Source organism: Saccostrea cucullata, unplaced genomic scaffold (genome assembly GCF_032062105.1).
Source record: "Saccostrea cucullata isolate Sc308-1 unplaced genomic scaffold, CSIRO_AGI_Scuc_v1 ctg2544, whole genome shotgun sequence".
NCBI lineage: Eukaryota > Metazoa > Mollusca > Bivalvia > Ostreida > Ostreidae > Saccostrea > Saccostrea cuccullata.
In genome coordinates, this window is record NW_026926415.1 from 155126 (window position 1) to 171012 (window position 15887).

The following is a 15887-nucleotide window of genomic DNA, read 5'->3' on the forward strand; positions in this document are numbered from 1 at the left end:
GAAATTTCAAAAGCTCGTAACACGTTAAGTTTGTAGCATTTGTTGACCTTGTTTATGTTTCTTTATTTTTAGTAGAACTCGTCATGATATAATACAGAATATCAGCAATTGCAATAAACATTTTGTAAAAGTGAGATTATTAATGGTGTACACAATTTGTCATTACTTTAATACACAGTATATTCTATAAAGGAAATTATTTTTGTCTGCTCCAGTGCGCCAATAAAATAACTAGATAAAAACAAAAGCATTGGCCAGTGGAGAGCAGTCGTAATGACAGAAAGATTTTCACTGTGCTAAGAGAAGATAAATATTCTGAGTGATAAAGTTTTTGTCAGGTTTTGAACTCTGTTTTCTGCAGAAGGTTGTTCACTCCACAAGTCAAAGATAAAACCTGGAGTAAGAACTTTTCCTTGGGGTTCTCTTCAGTTTGATTGTCCAACCTGAAATAGAATGAATCGCAGGAGTCTGAAGATTTTATCATGAAATAAATCCAAAAAAAATTAAAAAAAAATTCTAGTTGAGGGTGGAATATTTTTTTAACGATAAAAACTTCAGACTCTTGTGTTTGAATATGACAAAAAAAATTATCTTAAAGTAGAAAATTACATTAAATGTGATAAGATTTTATGTGGAAACTTTATTATATTCTTTATAATTAGAAAAAAAAATTGATTAAATGTATTGTAGTATTATATTTACATTATATTATGTTGTTCTTGACTCTCTGGAAAACCTGAAATATCATTTTTATCTACATAATACATTGTAATTGTATACATGTATATAACCTTCTGCTGGTATTAATTAAATATGAAAAAAAAAAAGATTTTCCATGTTTTATAGAATATCAGACAGCACAATCAATATGAAGTGGCAGACCAAGAAAAGGGAGAGGCAATGTAACTTCCAAATTTCATGCAAAGAAAATTGGTCAACAAATTTTTTTTCACTTCTTGCCATGTTAAAGATATTAAATGACATAATCTATAAACAGTACAAACTGTGAGCAGTCAAGTTGTTGTGGGAATTTGATGAGTCTGGCATCCAATAGAAATCGGAGAATTCGATATCATCCAGGGGAGGTAATGCATCCATCTCCTCCAGATTGCATGCTGTGTTGGCTGGTGCCGGTAACTCACTCCCGTAATGTTCATCTGCTGTCAGGCAAGGGAGAGAACTCGTCTCAGTGAGAGGATTTCCACTGGAACTCTGTAAAAAAAAATTACTTAATATTTGATATCTTTTATAAATAAATTAAAAAAGTATATCAGAAATATTTACTTTCTAAAATATTTTTCACATGATTATCCGATGTTAATAGATTTGACAAATATACTGCGAATGAATATATATCAAAATCACCCAAACCTGATATGACTTGGTTGCAAAGTTAATAATGTGCCTCAAATGTTCTTGTTGTTCAGTCAAAATACCCTGCATAGAAGACTTGATGTGATGAATCACTTGCCGGTACTGTCCTTGGAAATATTTCCCTAGAATACAAGGCAAAATAAATCTATTGTTTCTGATGGATCTCGGTTCAAAATCAAATCAGTCATACCCATATTTGCACCTTTGACTTTGAAATAAACTTTTTTTATTTGCCATATATCTAAGTTTTAAAAACTCTGAGGAGATATTTTTTAAAAGAAATTTTGAAGCAAAAACATTGCACAGAAATGAAAATATCAAAAAAGTCTAATTTGAACAGGCAAGTTAGGTTCAGTTATCAGAACATAAAATATTTATTAATCATACCAAACTGTTGCACCACATCTTCCATTTTCTCTGCTCCTTCTACAACACCCTCATACTCAACATCTGAACAATCTGACTGATAGGACTGACATTCAAAAAGAACAGCAAGTCCATAAAACTTATGACATACAAAACTATATAGCAAATGATAAGGCCAAAAATAAAAGTAGTCTTGTTTCCTGCTACCCGACCTACCCTATTTTTTTGCACCCGACCCTAAAGTTTTTATTTAGTTTTTGAGGGAAAATTGAAAATTTCATGATCCAAAAGTGAAAAAAATATATATTCAAGTGGTATTTCATTAAATATATATGTTTTAAATATGGACTTGCATGAAACACTACTTATTTTAAATGATAATATTGACCAATGACATGTTTAATTTGGTTTTGTAATAGTTCATATCCAACAAATACCATTGGAAAAAAAAAAAAAAAAAATAAAATAATTTTCCGACCTACCTACCCTATTTTTATCAGGCTGGTAGCAGGAAACAAGACTATTATTTTTTTGGCCTAATATTAAATGGATTTCTTGATGTTTTTATATTAATTAATATTTGTTCATTTTTCTCCAAGAAAGGATGAGTGTTATATAATTTTCAATACAAAACCACTATCTAGTGGTTACCTGCTATGATCAATATACTGCTGATGTGAACACAAACCTCTGTGCCCTGCTCCACATTGTGGGAGCTGCTACACGTGCTGTGGGAGCAGTAGCCCAGATCGGGGTCCCACTCTGCCCCACTCCAACCCATCCTGTCTCCCGCTTCATCGGTCTTCTGTCCAGGATCCTTACAATTTACACTCCTTGGGTCAGCAACTTTCTGAATTTTGTTATAAAAAATTAGAACTAGTTGAAAATAAAAATTTTAACATGGTGACTTAAGAATATAATTTTCATGGATTAAAAGTGAAAAAAAAAATCATTTCACAAATACCCCAAGTTCCTTTAAACTCTGATTATTTGGATGAAACTGAGCTTCGGCTTCAGATTTGTTCACAAAGGAGTTATAATAAGGTGAAAATCTTTTTCTTGGAGAAGGTAGACAGGCATCCGCACAAATATTAACACTGGAGAGTCCGTGACTGAATAAAAGTATGCATATATTTAACTGATGAAATTTATCATTGATACAAAGTGAAAAAAAAATCTATTGGATTTTCAAACATTACAAACCTTTTGCCACCAAACTTGTCCATTGCTCAGCGCTGTCTCGGAGAAAACTTCACACGAATAATTTAAAACGGTTTCAATTTTGAACATGCGATATAAATTTTGCTGTAATTCTGATATTAAGTAGAATTATTGTCAAAGGTAAGTGTCGTCTGTTTAAGTCTCAAAATTTAATGTTTTGACAACTTTTTCAGGTCAATGTAGTTTTCAAGCACCTTTTAACAAGCTATTTATATCTTGCTCTCAAACGTTTTAAGGATCTGGAAAAAACCGTAATTGAGCCCGACGAACAAACATTTTATTCAAAGTTAAAATTGCATAGGTATTCGCCAATTTGACCCGAAATTGGTACTGCGTTTTTAGGTGATACTTTTGTACCCTAGGGTACACCCTTATTAAATGTATGGAGAACAGGTTACAAAAAGGGTACACTATTTATTCCTACTGAAAACAAAAGTAGATGCTTTCCAGTGGAAGGAAGACTGTAACATCTATATAAGTAAAATTAAAAATAATGTAGCCGATGCTCAGGGTACAGTGGGTACAAAGGGTACACTTGGGTACAGCAGGTTACAACACTATAAGAAATGGATACAAGGGTTAAGAAGGCTGAAATTTTCTAAGTTAAAATTAAAAATAATGGAGCCGATGCTCAGGGTACAGTGGGTACAAAGGGTACACATGGGTACAGCAGGTTACAACACTATAAGAAATGGATACAAGGGTTTAGAAGGCTGAAATTTTCTAAGTTAAAATTAAAAATAATGGAGCCGATGCTCAGGGTACAGTGGGTACAAAGGGTACACATGGGTACAGCAGGTTACAACACTGTAAGAAATGGATACAAGGGTTTAGAAGGCTGAAATTTTCTAAGTTAAAATAAAAAATAATGGAGCCGATGCTCAGGGTACAGTGGGTACAAAGGGTACACATGGGTACAGCAGGTTACAACACTATAAGAAATAGATACAAGGATTTAGAAGGCTAAAATTTTCTAAGTTAAAATTAAAAATAATGAAGCGGATGCTCAGGGTACAGTGGGTACAAAGGGTACACATGGGTACAGCAGGTTACATCACTGTAAGAAATGGATACAAGGGTTTAGAAGGCAGAAATTTTCTACGTTAAAATTAAAAATAATGGAGCCGATGCTCAGGGTACAGTGGGTACAAAGGGTACACATGGGTACAGCAGGTTACAACACTATAAGAAATGGATACAAGGGTTTAGAAGGCTGAAATTTTCTAAGTTAAAATTAAAAATAATGAAGCGGATGCTCAGGGTACAGTGGGTACAAAGGGTACACATGGGTACAGCAGGTTACAACACTGTAAGAAATGGATACAAGGGTTTAGAAGGCTGAAATTTTCTAAGTTAAAATTAAAAATAATGGAGCCGATGCTCAGGGTACAGTGGGTACAAAGGGTACACATGGGTACAGCAGGTTACAACACTATAAGAAATAGATACAAGGATTTAGAAGGCTGAAATTTTCTAAGTTAAAATTAAAAATAATGAAGCGGATGCTCAGGGTACAGTGGGTACAAAGGGTACACATGGGTACAGCAGGTTACAACACTGTAAGAAATGGATACAAGGGTTTAGAAGGCAGAAATTTTCTAAGTTAAAATTAAAAATAATGGAGCCGATGCTCAGGGTACAGTGGGTACAAAGGGTACACATGGGTACAGCAGGTTACAACACTATAAGAAATGGATACAAGGGTTTAGAAGGCTGAAATTTTCTAAGTTAAAATTAAAAATAATGAAGCGGATGCTCAGGGTACAGTGGGTACAAAGGGTACACATGGGTACAGCAGGTTACAACACTATAAGAAATGGATACAAGGGTTTAGAAGGCTGAAATTTTCTAAGTTAAAATTAAAAATAATGGAGCCGATGCTCAGGGTACAGTGGGTACACATGGGTACAGCAGGTTACAACACTATAAGAAATGGATACAAGGGTTTAGAAGGCAGAAATTTTCTAAGTTAAAATTAAAAATAATGTAGCGGATGCTCAGGGTACAGTGGGTACAAAGGGTACACATGGGTACAGCAGGTTACAACACTATAAGAAATGGATACAAGGGTTTAGAAGGCTGAAATTTTCTAAGTTAAAATTAAAAATAATTAAGCTGATGCTCAGGGTACAGTGGGTACACATGGGTACAGCAGGTTACAACACTATAAGAAACGGATACAAGGGTTTAGAAGGCTGAAATTTTCTAAGTAAAAATTTAAAATAATGTAGCCGATGCTCAGGGTACAGTGGGTACACATGGGTACAGCAGGTTACAACACTATAAGAAATGGATACAAGGGTTTAGAAGGCTGAAATTTTCTAAGTTAAAATTAAAAATAATGAAGCGGATGCTCAGGGTACAGTGGGTACAAAGGGTACACATGGGTACAGCAGGTTACAACACTTTAAGAAATGGATACAAGGGTTTAAAAGGCTGAAATTTTCTAAGTTAAAATTAAAAATAATGAAGCGGATGCTCAGGGTACAGTGGGTACAAAGGGTACACATGGGTACAGCAGGTTACAACACTATAAGAAATGGATACAAGGGTTTAGAAGGCTGAAATTTTCTAAGTTAAAATTAAAAATAATGGAGCTGATGCTCAGGGTACAGTGGGTACAAAGGGTACACATGGGTACAGCAGGTTACAACACTGTAAGAAATGGATACAAGGGTTTAGAAGGCTGAAATTTTCTAAGTTAAAATTAAAAATAATGTAGCCGATGCTCAGGGTACAGTGGGTACAAAGGGTACACATGGGTACAGCAGGTTACAACACTATCAGAAATGGATACAAGGGTTTAGAAGGCAGAAATTTTCTAAGTTAAAATTAAAAATAATAAGGCGGATGCTCAGGGTACAGTGGGTACAAAGGGTACACATGGGTACAGCAGGTTACAACACTATAAGAAATGGATACAAGGGTTTAGAAGGCTGAAATTTTCTAAGTTAAAATTAAAAATAATGGAGCCGATGCTCAGGGTACAGTGGGTACAAAGGGTACACATGGGTACAGCAGGTTACAACACTATAAGAAATGGATACAAGGATTTAGAAGGCTAAAATTTTCTAAGTTAAAATTAAAAATAATGAAGCGGATGCTCAGGGTACAGTGGGTACAAAGGGTACACATGGGTACAGCAGGTTACATCACTGTAAGAAATGGATACAAGGGTTTAGAAGGCTGAAATTTTCTAAGTTAAAATTAAAAATAATGGAGCCGATGCTCAGGGTACAGTGGGTACAAAGGGTACACATGGGTACAGCAGGTTACAACACTATAAGAAATGGATACAAGGGTTTAGAAGGCTGAAATTTTCTAAGTTAAAATTAAAAATAATGAAGCGGATGCTCAGGGTACAGTGGGTACAAAGGGTACACATGGGTACAGCAGGTTACAACACTGTAAGAAATGGATACAAGGGTTTAGAAGGCTGAAATTTTCTAAGTTAAAATTAAAAATAATGGAGCCGATGCTCAGGGTACAGTGGGTACACATGGGTACAGCAGGTTACAACACTATAAGAAATGGATACAAGGGTTTAGAAGGCAGAAATTTTCTAAGTTAAAATAAAAAATAATTAAGCGGATGCTCAGGGTACAGTGGGTACAAAGGGTACACATGGGTACAGCAGGTTACAACACTATAAGAAATAGATACAAGGATTTAGAAGGCTAAAATTTTCTAAGTTAAAATTAAAAATAATTAAGCGGATGCTCAGGGTACAGTGGGTACACATGGGTACAGCAGGTAACAACACTATAAGAAATGGATACAAGGGTTTAGAAGGCTGAAATTTTCTAAGTTAAAATTTAAAATAATGTAGCCGATGCTCAGGGTACAGTGGGTACAAGGGTACACATGGGTACAGCAGGTTACAACACTATAAGAAATAGATACAAGGATTTAGAAGGCTAAAATTTTCTAAGTTAAAATTAAAAATAATGAAGCGGATGCTCAGGGTACAGTGGGTACAAAGGGTACACATGGGTACAGCAGGTTACAACACTGTAAGAAATGGATACAAGGGTTTAAAAGGCTGAAATTTTCTAAGTAAAAATTTAAAATAATGAAGCGGATGCTCAGGGTACAGTGGGTACAAAGGGTACACATGGGTACAGCAGGTTACAACACTGTAAGAAATGGATACAAGGGTTTAAAAGGCTGAAATTTTCTAAGTAAAAATTTAAAATAATGTAGCGGATGCTCAGGGTACAGTGGGTACAAAGGGTACACATGGGTACAGCAGGTAACAACACTATAAGAAATGGATCGATACAAGGGTTTAGAAGGCTGAAAATTTCCTGCATTGAGCAAGGTTTAAATTTAGTCAAACATCTGTTTTTGTCTTGGTGCACGAGCAAAATCCTTTGGTGCAGGGGGGTTTGAAGTTAGGGAGGAATGACAGAAAATAACTTAAACAAATTATTATTTTATTGAAGCTTTTTTGGAAAAATAACGTGTTTGAGTTACTAAGGCTGGGAAGAAGTAGGTCATAGCAAAGAGAAGTAATTCATTGAGACTCATTTGAGTTATTTTTGAAAATAAATTGTTCAAGTTATGCCCCTGACTGATAATGTGACTGATACTTTAAGGTCTACTAGGCCGATGTGGACCCATATCTTGGGGCATCGCTCACACTACAGATTACCTCCAATTACCACTACGTCTATGGCCACCGGCAGGGAAGTGTGAATATGATTTTGGAAACCTGTGTCAAAAAAGCCGTGCCGTATACCATATACGGCGTCACAGGATCTGTGAATTTGTTTAGATCTAGGTCATGGCCTTTAGAAAATCCCCAGATGTAACTGTGGATGACAAAATGGTGACTGAAACCAAACTAACCTCCCATTGCTTTACATTAATGCTTAGTTTTAGAATTTTGAAAGTTAAAAATCTTACATGAATATGTCCATTTACTTTCTGTTAAAGATTTACTTTATCAGTTACAATCCATGCTTAGTTTTAAATTAAGATTTTAATGATAATGTGCAATATTCAATTGTAATTTAATCTAGTAGCTAAGTTTGCACAATCTGAGAAAGAATTTAGTTAAAATAAAACTTTCACTAAAACAGTGATGTCACAAAATATAAACTATAAAGGATTAGTGAAAGTCATTCAAATTAACCTAAACTCTTTCATCATGTTCATTGTCAACATTGCAATACAGGAAGATCATGAAAATTGAAAAATTGACTTATTTATTCTAGATTACACTTACTGCATTTAGTTCAAAAGTGATGAAATTATCCCAGACTGACATATATACAATTCCATGCAACTTAAACATCTATTAGTTTAATATTCTTTAACTAGAGTAAAAAAGACACATTCTTTGCTCATGACCATGAATCCCTCCAATTTCATATTCAAATAAAGGAAGTTATGATTGAGCATGCTCAGTAAAAAGCCGTGAGATATATAAATAAATAGTTTTAAGCAAAACCCGCCAGAGTTAAAAACCCTCTACCTGGGACACGGATTCTGTGCCTCCACATGGGTTTCTGTGAGTAAGGATTCCTCACTTTCAGACACAGAAGCTGTGTCCGTGTCTTGGACATGCAGAACCCGTGCGTCTTTTTAAAATCCCGTGCGGATTCCGTGTCTTAGCCAAGCCCAAGCCGTGCCTATTCCGCCTCGAACTTTTGTACAGGAAGTTTTGAAGAGGCTGGTTTTTTTTGCCATTTTAGCTCAGCTGAGCTGAAAGCCATTAAAAAATCATATTCTCAAGAACCAATGGGTCAGAAAAGCTGAAACTTATGTGGAAGCATCCTGGGGTAGTGTAGATTCTAAATTGTTCAAATCTAGACCCCTTAGGGTGGGGCCATAGCGAGTTGTATAACATTACATTCATTTGCAAAAACCTAAAAGCTTCTTGAGATATGAATTAAATTACTTCAAATTGCCATGAAAATTAACTGATCAGAAATTTATACCCACATAATGTATAAATTGATAATCTTGACCTTGCAATTGATGTTTTCAACCAAAATAAGAAGTCTCCTTATATTAGACCAAAAGAGTTATGGTATGGGATCGGGGGATTATCCCCACTTTCAAAGGACTTGAACAGAAGTATGTTTTAACTTTGCGAAGTTTGCTGCTAGAACTAAGCATTCACAGACACACCCTTTCAAAACTTCTTCCCTTTCGGGCACATGACATTTGTATTTTTTTAGGGATGGGAATTTGTAACCGGTTAACCGATTACTCAGTCGGAACGATTGCAATCGGTTAGAAAATCTGTAATCGGTTACTCGGAAAAAATAAAATTTATGTAATTTTGAACCAAATTTTGATAGAAATTCATTTTTGAAAAAAAAAAACTTTGGACAAATGTTGATAATTCAGCGTTTTCAGAAGCTGACTTGGATGTTATTATCGTTCTCCGGATTGATATTATAAGGTAATTAGCCATTGTGTGTTTGAAGTGATAATTATATACTGTTAAAACACCGCAAGTCGTTACCCTGCCTGTCCTGTATTTCTTTAATGATGATTAAATCACCGTGGAGAACTGAGATTTAGTATGTTTTTTTTTTACAGTCATCTATCGAATAAATTGCTAAACAAACTTTGTAAATCAAGTGATGAATACTAAGTATTAATTATGGTATTAATCGTTTTTGAAAGTGGCAGAGAAAATTTTTTTTTACTTACCAACACAACTGTCGAAAATCCTATTTCGTGGGGGGGGGGGGGGGGGGTAGGTTAACTTTTTCTCAGTGTCAACTACTTTTAGTACCAATTTTTATACTATATTTTGGACATTTCTACATGTGCCAACCAGGCTTTCAATTAACATTTCCTATAGTGTAAGTTAGGTTGGTAAAAAAAGTGGGGGGGCCATCAAATGAATGATTTAATTCTCAGACATGATTTTTGCTTTTCTTAATTTTTCCCTATTCTTTTTAAAAAGTCAAGTACAATTACAGTATTATATATGTAGACTTTATCAGTCTTTTTGTGTATACAATAGATCTACATACTATGTACATCAAGAAAATGCGTATTTTGATACGGTTAACCAGTTAATCTGTCGGAACGTCTTGCAGTTAACCGATTAGCAATTGTGTATTCGATTAATTGCCATTCCTAATTTTTTTTAAACATTGTTCCACCTTTATACGTTTACTTTATTTTGCACTTTATATGGTATCGATCCCAGTTATTGTTTTTTTACTGTACTTTTCTACTTGTCAATTATTGAATGAAATTTAAAAATCATTCCTTCGTATCGAACACGTGAGAACAATTAAAAAAAGGCTTTGCCAAGGACTGCTCCAAGTTAGTTGCTGATCTGCTGTGTAAAAAGCTTTCTCACATATATGAAATAAGAATGTCATGCCAGAAAAAATCCCAAATTCGCGACTACAGATATGAAAATGCTAAAAGGAGAAGTTAAAAAAGGAAATTTTGTAACATCTCATGCACAGCTATACATTGTTTTAAGCGGAGAGCATAACTGGTTGTAATCTCATGACCGTGGAGGAGCACGGGGGGGGGGGGGGGGGGGGGGCTTAATAATAATGTTTTGTTTGTGTCCCCTCAATAATAACGTCCTAGAGGAAATTAGATGCAACCACGCATCTATATAAATAACACTAACAAGTGTTTCCATTTATCTAAAATATCATTTTTCAAATTCTATTTAAAGGTACTTAGACACAGATATGAAGTTATTATTTTCTCTATAATATTATGACTTATATATTTTAATAGCATTTCACACAAAAATTAATTAAAAATCTTATTTCATTTAAAAGATATTAAAATTTCAAATTTTTTGGCAGGTTTGATTGACACATCCTTACTAGTAGTTCATTGAATTTTCTCTCCCCAAACACATTCTCTCTTTCCATAAGAAATTTTGTATATGCAGTCGCAATATTTAGTTTCTTCCTAAGTCATCGATTTACCTTTCCTAAAGTTACGACATAACTTAGGAATATCTTAAGATAAGACAAGGTTAGTGAAACAGATAAGTAATGACATAGGAAAAAGTTCCTTCCTAAGATATAACTTAGTCCTAAGTAGGCTTTGTGAAACAGGCCCCTGGCATTTTCATCATGATTTCAAAAGCATGCACACAGTGCCTGAACAATTATAGTAGAAATACAGTGGGGATTGTAAATTTAGGTTTGCACCAATCCAATATGGGAATTTTGTTTATTATAACCCCCGCTTGAAAATAGTATAGTAAATCGGTATTTCAGTCCCATCCGTCTGTTACGCTTTGGGGTACCCATCTCTTATCCTTTTTAACTCCTCTCATACCACTGAAGGAAATTTAGTGAAACTTTCTCAGAATCTTTATTACATATTGCCATTGTGCACCTCCTATTTTACTTTTTAATCTGACACATATTTTGGATTTTCCAGAGGAAAACATGGACACAGCCATTTAATTCATATGTGGGGGGGGGGGGGGGGTATCATTTAGTGAGCTCATTGCTCACAGTACCTCTAGTTTTTTAGCAGTTTTTATTCATTTCTTTCCCAGTATTATGAAACCTAGCTAAAACATTTAAATTCTAAAACATAATCTTATCTGAGGTTGATTGAATATCTTAATAAAAAAATAATTTTCCTCTCTTTCTCTCTATGTTTTGTTTGGCTATATTTATAAGTTCTTGTTTCCTGTTGCAAAGAAAAAAGGAGAAGGAGACATGGAGTCACTGATATAAATTTATATCTAATATTGTATAAAGTTCTAACAATATAAACCCATCAAATCCCACCAAAATTTAATTAAGTTTTCATAGTCTTAAAAAAATTGGATATTCTTTCCACTTTTTTTTTTGTGTTATTAATAACTTAAATTTAATTCTTATGTTTGTAAACTATCATTATTGATGGACATATAATTATGTACAATACTGATATGCGTATCACATGAACATCGCTCGCTCTTGTTTTTGTTTTTTTTTTTAACATGTTCTGGCTTAAGGAAGAATGCCACACCATTTTATATGAATATATTTTTTTGTAAAACTTAATTGTAATAAAATGTTACTTACATATGCCATAGGTGCTTGATGTTTTAAACTTATTAATTTTTATACAAATATTCCAGTTACTTTGTATAATACATAGTGGATTTTTTATTTATGAAAAATAGGCTTAAAACATAAAGTGCCAGTGTTACATGCTGTAGTAAGGAAGGGGGTCACATACTTTATAAATTTAACAAATGAATCAATATATTTTTTTCTATTTTCTTATTCAAAACCTTTATTCCAAGGGGGGGGGATTGTGAAAAATATGTACATGCAATGTAGACCAAAAACTGGTTCAAAGTAATTGTGAACCCTATCTCCTCCAAACAAGTTTACCTCATTGCAAATTGAAAGACCCCTTCTACTTTTCACACCTTTCCTGGACATGACAAAAGAACTGTATATTTCTTGTATATTCTATGCGAATTGGAAGGTTTTACAGTTTGACACCTGGCCAGGAGAACAATAAACATGCGACTTCATAGGTATGTATATACCAGGTGGATTATCACCTGATCTTCCTCAGATTCTACCTTAGATCTGATTTATACAGTACACATACAACAGCATTTCAGTTGACCCCCACCCCTCCACAACATATTTCATTAATTTTCTTTTTTGCACAACTGCCTCTATATGTCATCATTTGCTTTAAATATAAAATTAGCTCATATCCTAAAGTAATCCCCAAAAAGTAGATGAACTTTATTTATAAAAGTAATCTTACTTGTTAACTTTAATTTTTTCTTTTTAATTAAATTAATATTTATTGTCAAAATTTCTGTTTACCAAAAATTATGCAGTATTTATTATGATCACATGATATACATGTAATCATGATCTAAGACTATACTTGTATAAAAATAACAAATCAGAGGCGGCAGCTAGGCCAGAGGCATATGCTTTTAATTTTAAATTCAAAATACTTGTACATTTCTCTTCTTTCCTTCTATTTTCTACTTAATAATCATATTCTCTTCTTTTTATGATACCTATGTAAATTGGCAGAAGAATAAAATGCATGCCATATATAAAAACTAACACCTAAGTTCACCTGCTCATTACATATAGCTGCAAGACTGCAGCTCTAATAAGAAAAATTGGGATGGAAAACCTAGAGCTACAGTGCCATCTATTGAAAAAAAAACTTTTACAAGTCTGTTATTTCTCTATTTCTTTCTCTGTTTACATGCATTTAAACTAGCTGCCACCTAAAAATTTCACTGGCTTTTCCTAGCATACTTGATTTTGCAACTTTATAATTCCACTGCAAAACATTTCCCAAACCCAATGTTTACATACCTTCTGAGCCTTAAATTTAGATTATCAAAATTTTCACAGATTTATATGCATGTTTTACCAGAGTTCATGTATATACTGCCATATTTTAGAGCTACATTGAAAGAACATATAAATGTCCTATGCCGAACCTGATCTAGAATTTAGTTTAATTTAAGAAAAAAAAGAAAAGAAAAATAATTTCCTCTAATCCAAAGTACTCGATCAATTCAGGAGACTTAAAAAAAAATCAGGTCGGTGGATCCGTAAACCAAGAAATAAAAAAAATGTCACCTTATATATGATCAATCAGAAATTTTGAATCAAGTCAAAAAGTTTTACCAAGATTTATATTCTAATACAGATTATAAACTGATTGATATTGATTTAGAAGAAATTATTAACTCAACTGAAATTCAAAAATTAGATAAAATCACTTCCTTGATTAAGAAAAAGATATTGAAGAAAATGAAGTTTTACAAGTTTTAAAAAATATGAAGAATGATAAATCTCCTGGAAGTGATATGGTAAAGCTTAATTTACAACTGAATTTTTTTTAATTTTTCTGGAGTGATCTTTAAGTCTACATACATTATGCGAGCTAATTTGTATATTGTCAAAAAAAAAAAGAAATTCCTATTTCACAAAGACTAGGGATAATTTCATGTATACCCAATGGGAATAAACCCAGACAATTTTTGAACAATTGGAGACCATAACTCTACTAAATTACAGAATAAAATATACTCTGGATCTTTTGATTTCAGACACTCACACTGAATTCCTAAAAGGAAGATATTTGGGTGAAAACACCAGATTTATTTATGATTTAATGGCATACACAGAAGCTAAAAATATACAAGGATTGTTGGTTTTAATCGATTTTGAAAAAGCTTTTGATTCAATTTCATTGTTCATGGTCTTTTATTTATAAAGTATTGAACTATGTTAATTTAGGAAATAATATAATAAATTAATTGGATAAAAATTCTTAATACAAATTTTAAAGCATCTGAGTTTTGCAATGCAGATTTTTATCAGATAAGTGACATATATTATATTCATGGTGATGGGAGGGGCTTAAATAAAAAAAAATCTCTGTGCTGGTAAAAATCTCAAATCTACCAGCCCATATGATACTTGATAGCAGGGACCTAGCTACCCATGGTATATACTTTTGTTAAAAAAAGGTATTAAATGATCTGTTCAAAGTACTAGTACTATTTACAAATATATTAATAAAGTTTAGCTAAACTTGTTTAGAAATTACTAGTATATAACTTTAATTTACTAATCAAAATTGAATTGGATAAGATAAATACAGTGTATATGGTAATTTAAATTAGTCTGGCCTGAAATGGAAGTAAATGATCACCCAATCCTACATAATCACAATGATTTGATCAGTTTGTGTATAGTACACACCATCAGGTACTGTTAGTAGAGTTTGTGTTTGTCAGACAGAGTGGGGGTACAGGTAAATCATTTGCGATAGGTATACAGTATCAGGTGTGTCATGCAATGCTCAAGTCTGGAATATAATTATCAGTGTAGCTAATTATAACTTCAAGAATCAGGACTATTATAATCATAATTAAAGGTAAGAAGCTGACTTATACCCTCTTAAATACTTACATGAGTGTGGTTGTTTTTTGTAATGTAGACCTTTGAAGCCATTAGGTCATGATCATGCTAATATGAATCAAACACTTTAAGTTATGAAAATGTCAATTGTTGTGATTTTGTAGGCATATAGTTTCCTCCGTACCCTGTTTAAATTCTAAAATCAAATAGTTTTAGGATAAAAGTAGAAAAGGTGTTATTACTGTTAATTATGTTAATAAGTAACCACTGTACCCATTGTAACCCGGCTACATTGACAGTCCTTCAGAAATTTTCTACTTTCATTTTCCAATGATTTTGTACTGTACCCTAATTGTAACCTTATTGGTAAAGGATAAATAGAAGTGTACCCTAGGGTACAAAAGTATCACCTAAAAACACAGTACCAATTTCTTGCCATATATGGGTTGGGACTTGGGAGGGTCGGATTAGAAAAAAAAAAATATCTTAAACACCCAATTTTATGTTAACGCCCCCAAAATCCCCCCGATTCAAGATCAATAATTTACCGCCTGTCAATCATTAAAAAAAAACAATAGCTTCTGATTTGATTGACAGATCAGCTACCTGTGCTACCTGATAATCTGAGTTTGCATGTTTTGAAGACAATTGCCTTGTCACACGCCAAACTCTTTCATGTACCCGCCTTGTATACACGTGGGTTAGAGAACTCCAATATGTTTCAATTTTATTTCAAAAAATAATTAAAAGTAGATTATTAAAACATTAACTTCATAAAATATTTCTTTTCTATCTTCACTGCCGTTTGTTTCTTGAAAGTGTTATATCGTCCACGATACCTGTAGAAAAAAGACCGTCCACAGAAACCGGTTGCCATAATTGGACGTCCGACGATTAAAATTATTTTTTAAGAAATGGGATGGACCTATAAGAAATATTCAGCACTAATAGTTTGTACAATGGCTACAATCTGCACTTTTTATTTCAATATTCAGACGTTTTTAATCATGGTGATTTCTTTTATTGAAAATTAAAAACAAATAAATATTTTTGCTT

The 15887-nt window shown here is 33.3% G+C and overlaps 1 protein-coding gene across 2 annotated transcripts; it reads right to left on the reverse strand.

The window, feature by feature from the left end:
- Nucleotides 1-33: 33 nt before the first annotated feature.
- Nucleotides 34-3166, reverse strand: LOC134271634 (uncharacterized). Of its 2 annotated transcripts, none has more exons than XM_062753845.1 (8): nucleotides 2944-3166; nucleotides 2705-2852; nucleotides 2429-2557; nucleotides 1762-1846; nucleotides 1372-1496; nucleotides 1005-1212; nucleotides 703-736; nucleotides 34-443 (listed from the first exon to the last, which is right to left on the reverse strand). In XM_062753845.1, the coding sequence occupies exons 1-8, from the start codon at nucleotides 2964-2966 to the stop codon at nucleotides 335-337; spliced, it is 861 nt and encodes a 286-aa protein (XP_062609829.1). In that variant the 5' UTR covers nucleotides 2967-3166; the 3' UTR covers nucleotides 34-334. The 2 variants fall into 2 exon arrangements, with proteins under 2 accessions (XP_062609829.1, XP_062609828.1); XM_062753844.1 differs by having other exon boundaries at nucleotides 35-443; nucleotides 2429-2590.
- Nucleotides 3167-15887: the final 12721 nt, after the last annotated feature.